The 4,429-nt window shown below is 49.6% G+C and overlaps 1 protein-coding gene across 1 annotated transcript in view; it reads right to left on the bottom strand.

Moving 5' to 3' along the window:
* The window catches only part of OTUD3 (OTU deubiquitinase 3), a gene marked incomplete at its 3' end in the record, with an annotated part of 6,715 nt that extends 2,684 nt beyond the window's left edge, over positions 1-4,031 (bottom strand). The window contains exons 1-2 of the mRNA XM_008944120.1: positions 3,890-4,031; positions 3,060-3,172 (exon numbers count right to left, since the gene is read on the bottom strand). Coding sequence (XP_008942368.1) covers positions 3,060-3,172; positions 3,890-3,953 — 177 coding nt within the window. The remainder of the gene's footprint in view (positions 1-3,059; positions 3,173-3,889) is intronic.
* Positions 4,032-4,429: the final 398 nt, after the last annotated feature.

Genomic DNA, 4,429 nt, shown 5'->3' on the forward strand with positions numbered 1-4,429 from the left:
TCCCTACATTGAGTGCTTAATCCTTTCTGCCCCTCAAGCATGAAGAATTAAAAAGACCAACCAGCAGTGGAACAGCCACCCAGAGGAAGTTTAGTTCTGCAGTTGGGAGGAGAAGCTGCTTAAACAGTTCACACCATTACCTTCAGTTTTTAAAAGAAAGGCTGCTAGAAGTCAAGCCAAAGGAGGGCACTGTATCAACTCCTCTCAGGAGCACTCTGAGCACCCCAAGGTTGCTTTGCTCTGTCAGCACTGAGTGCAGCAGCTCCCACAGAGGATTCCTGCTCCTGCCTTATCTGCACTGATGCAAGAGTCCCCCCGACCCCCAGCACCAGTGTCCCAACCCTCTGAGCCAAGAGCCACACAGCACTCCAGCTCCTGCAAGGAATGCAGAAAATCCCCCAGCATTTGCAGATCTCTGCTTACCTGTCACACCAGGGTTCAAAGATCTGACAGGGCTCCTGGAGCAGACGTCAGGGAGCCAAGGACAGGACACACTTGCTGTAGGGCCCCAGAATTTCTCAATCCTTTTAGGTCTTTTTGAGTCAGCTTCTCCCAGCTTACAGCACACCCCCCCCCAGTCCCCTTCCCACCAGGGCTGCAGATGCTGCTGCAGGAACAACTGGGGATTTCACAAGATTCTCCATTCATCTGTTCTGCCCTTGCTCACCTCTGAGTTCCAGCTCCACACTCGGTGACACTCAGCTCCTGCCTGTTATCCTGTTAAGTTAATCAACATGCTGGAACTCAGCAAGATTTCTTTTCAGACACAGCCTAAATAGGTATCTAACTGGGGCTGGAGCCCCTCTGCTGTGAGGACAGGCTGAGAGAGACTGGGGAGGGACTTTTCACAGGGGTTTGTAGAGACAGGATGAGGGGTGATGGGTTTAAACTGGAAGAGGGGAGATTTAGATTAGAAATCAGGAGGAATTTTTTCACTCTGAGGTTGGTGAGACCCTGGCCCAGGCTGTCCAGGGAAGCTGTGGATGCTCCATCCCTGGAGGTGTTCCAGACCAGGTTGGATGGGGCTTGGAGCAACCTGCTCTAGTGGAAGGTGTCCCATGGCAGGGGGGTGGAACAAGATGACTTCCAAGGTCTCTTCCAACCCAAATCATCCTATGACCATGATCTACAAATCCCAAAGTCCCTGAAAGATTATTCTGAAAATGAGCCAGTTTAGCTCTCAGGAGTGACAACTCTTTTTGTGTGCTCTTTCCACACTGGAGACTGTTAGTAAGAGGCAGCTAAAAGGTAAAAACACTGAAAAAAGGAAAGTAGTTACCCAAAAGCTGATAAAATAACCTATAACATGAGCTAACTTGAAGCTGTACATGTACAGTAGTTATTAAAAAAGGAAAAGGGTGTTTAAAGCCCTAAAAAGCCCATGCAGATGGCCACCTCCAAAGAGCTTTCCATCAGGCCAGAGCCTGAGGAACAGCTGGAGGTCCTGAACACCTCTGCTTGCTGTTTTCCAGCTTAGCTGTGGGTGTTCTCCTAAAATTAAAGCATAACTCATCATCCTGCCTTAGGAGCTGGGACCAAAGGAGATGTTCACACCCTCTGTGTTAAGCATTAGCAGCTCTCTTCACTCAGGCCACTCTTGAGGGTCTAGAAGAGCCCTTCACCAACACCACTGCACTCAGGGAGAACAGAGCCCCACCACAGGCTCTACTTCCAACCCTGAAAAGCTCCAACAAGGGGAGAAAAAGGGCTGAAGGGGAGAAAAAGAGCTGAAGGATTTCAAGGGGATACACAAAATCCCAGTCAGAGCTGAGCATCCAGTTCAGACCAGTAACAGAACAGGAACAGCACCCCCTGAACTCTCCTGCAGGGTCACCACCTCTCTCCACTCTTGCAGGTCCAGAATAGAGGGTTTCAGTTGGCTGTGACTGCCTGTGGCTGCCAGAACAACAAGAGTTTAAACTTGTCCAGGTTCAGGAATCCACCTGACACTGTTTCCAGTGTGTTTAAGACACCACTGACAGCTTTCATCTGGTCTTTTTATCTTTATTGCCCTGTTTAATCTATATACTTCATTGGTTCTGTCTGTAAATTGGGGCCAGAAACAATCCTGATGTGAACACAGGTTCTCACTTGCTCAATGAACTGGCAGAGGTGGAGCATGGACCTGTTCCAGTGTGGACTTGCCCCAGAAAAACAAGAAAAAAGAGAGAGCAGGAGGGACCTGGTGGATTCCTTGGGCCAGCTCCTCACTGTTAGAGGGAACTGCACACAAGGGCCCTTCCAGCAGCCAGTTAAACACCACCTGAAGGTCTTCACAGAATCATGAAGGTTGGAAAAGACCTCTAAGATCATCAACCAAGCACTCCCATGGCCACTAAACCATTTCCTGAGGGGCCACAGCCACAGGTTTTGTGAACCCCTCCAGGGCTGGGGACTCCAGCACCTCCCTGGGCAGCCTGGGCCAATCCCTCAGCACTCTGCCAGGAGAGAAATTCTTCTTAAGATCCAACCTAAACCTCCCCTGGTGCAACTTCAGCCCATTGCCTCTTGTCCTATCGCTGGTTACTTGGGAGTGGAGACCAAACCCCACCTTTTAAAAGTGCTGGAAAAAAAAGTTTTAAAACTTCTTCCCTCTTCTGCCCAGTCCAGAACCTCATTCCTCCAACTGTCTGAAACCTCCTCATTCCAAAGCCCTCAGAGAACTGGTGGAGCTTCATTCCAACACGGGACCACCCTGCTATCCCTCCACTTCCACCTTCCTGAACCTTACCACACAGATTTCCTTAAGCCTGGCTCAAATTCCTGTTGGAAAAGTGACCTCAGATGTAGTCTGATCTTCAGGAGAAACACTTCCATGAAGCTTAAACCCAACAATGGCTGCTCTGCCTCTGCATCCTTATCTTTCAGACATTCCTTGTTTTCTCTCACTCCCTCTCCTCCTAGCTGAAATCTGGAGTGATTTCCCCCAAGGATGAAAGTGTGAGCACAGCTCTACACAGAACTATGGCTCCCTTCTAACAGGATCAGGAAGTTTCAATGCTCTTTGTATTTATTAGCTAAAAATTAGGGGGAAAAAAAAGAGATATTTTGGTTCTCACCTGCCACAGTGGAGCATTAAGCTGATGAATAACCACGTTCAGCTGATTATTCCTTGCAAAGGCCACAATAGCATCGTTGCCAGCAAAGGTACCAGGCTTTGCCAGATTGGTAACTAAAGGAAAAAACATTCAGAAGTTGGAAACGTGCTTTCTGACACTTCTGAAAGTGCTGGAGGGAGAGCAAGGAACGAAATTTCAACACAAATTCTGGAAAGGAAATCCCAACTGCAAAACAGCGACTGCTGAGGCAAGAATTTGGCAGCAACAGAAGATAACACATCTCAAACGACCTCAGGAACCTCTGAGAAATGCAGCATGCCCTCGGGTGATGCAGGGCTGTCAGCTCTGGGCTAGCCTGGAAGGCAGAGTGGCACGTGCTGGAGCACCACACTGCTTCCATGTGCCACCTGAGTGGTACTCGGCACCCCCTTGAAGCTGGCAGGATGAGGGCTCTATCAGTCCTTGCTTTGGCTCTTCCCCTGGGTCACCAGTAAAAAGTATCAGCTATCAAGGAGAGAAAGAAACCCAAAGAAATCAGAATACAGACACTAGTATTCAAGCAAAGCTAGACCATTTTTGCAAGTTCCTTTGGAATTTTCACTCCTCCCTTTTCTCTGCCTCTCTTTCCTTCTCCAAGTTTCTCCTGAACGTAAACAACCTCCCAGACAAATGTCATACAAGTTGAACAGCTCATCCCTCTCCAGAAAAGCAACAGCGAGGAACGTAAACTCGCTGCTCCCAAAATCCAGAGAGGAGCCCTGAGGCAGCAGGGGGGCTGTGCAGTGAGGAGGTGAGCAGGCTGCCCAGCAAGCCCCTGCCAGAGGCTGTACCGTGCTTCTCGAAGGGCACGTCATCCTCCACGAAGGGCTCGAAATCCTCCCTCCGCTGCAGCATGTACTCCACCGTCTCCTGGCGGTGCCTGAGGTGGTTCCTGGAGTGCCCCTCCAGCTGGTCACCCAACGCCCGAAACAGACAGTTGCTACCCAGAGAGAAACCACAGGTGAGTGTGTTGGCCAGGCAGGTAACAGATACACCCCTGAAGTAATGAGCTGGAAAGAACACGATGTTAATTGGCAAGAAAACGAGCTGCTCTCTTCCTGCCCAAGAAGTTCTGGAAGGATGTGAGTGTGAAGCAGCACCTATTTCCCCCAGCTGCTGTGAGGAGAAGAATTGCTGCTTGGAACAGAATGTTCTGAGTGAATGTGTTGTCACCCCAACAGGGTAAGTCAAGGGCAGCGAGAGCGCTGCACCAGAATGGCTCAAACTGAGACGAGTGACATCACACAGCAAAGGAAAACCCAACGAAAACACTTAGGAAAACGAAGCAACTTCTCAGCAGACACATGCAACGTCCCTGCTAAAGGGACCTA

This window comes from Merops nubicus, unplaced genomic scaffold (assembly GCF_000691845.1).
Source record: "Merops nubicus isolate BGI_N331 unplaced genomic scaffold, ASM69184v1 scaffold47177, whole genome shotgun sequence".
In the NCBI taxonomy this organism is placed as follows: domain Eukaryota; kingdom Metazoa; phylum Chordata; class Aves; order Coraciiformes; family Meropidae; genus Merops; species Merops nubicus.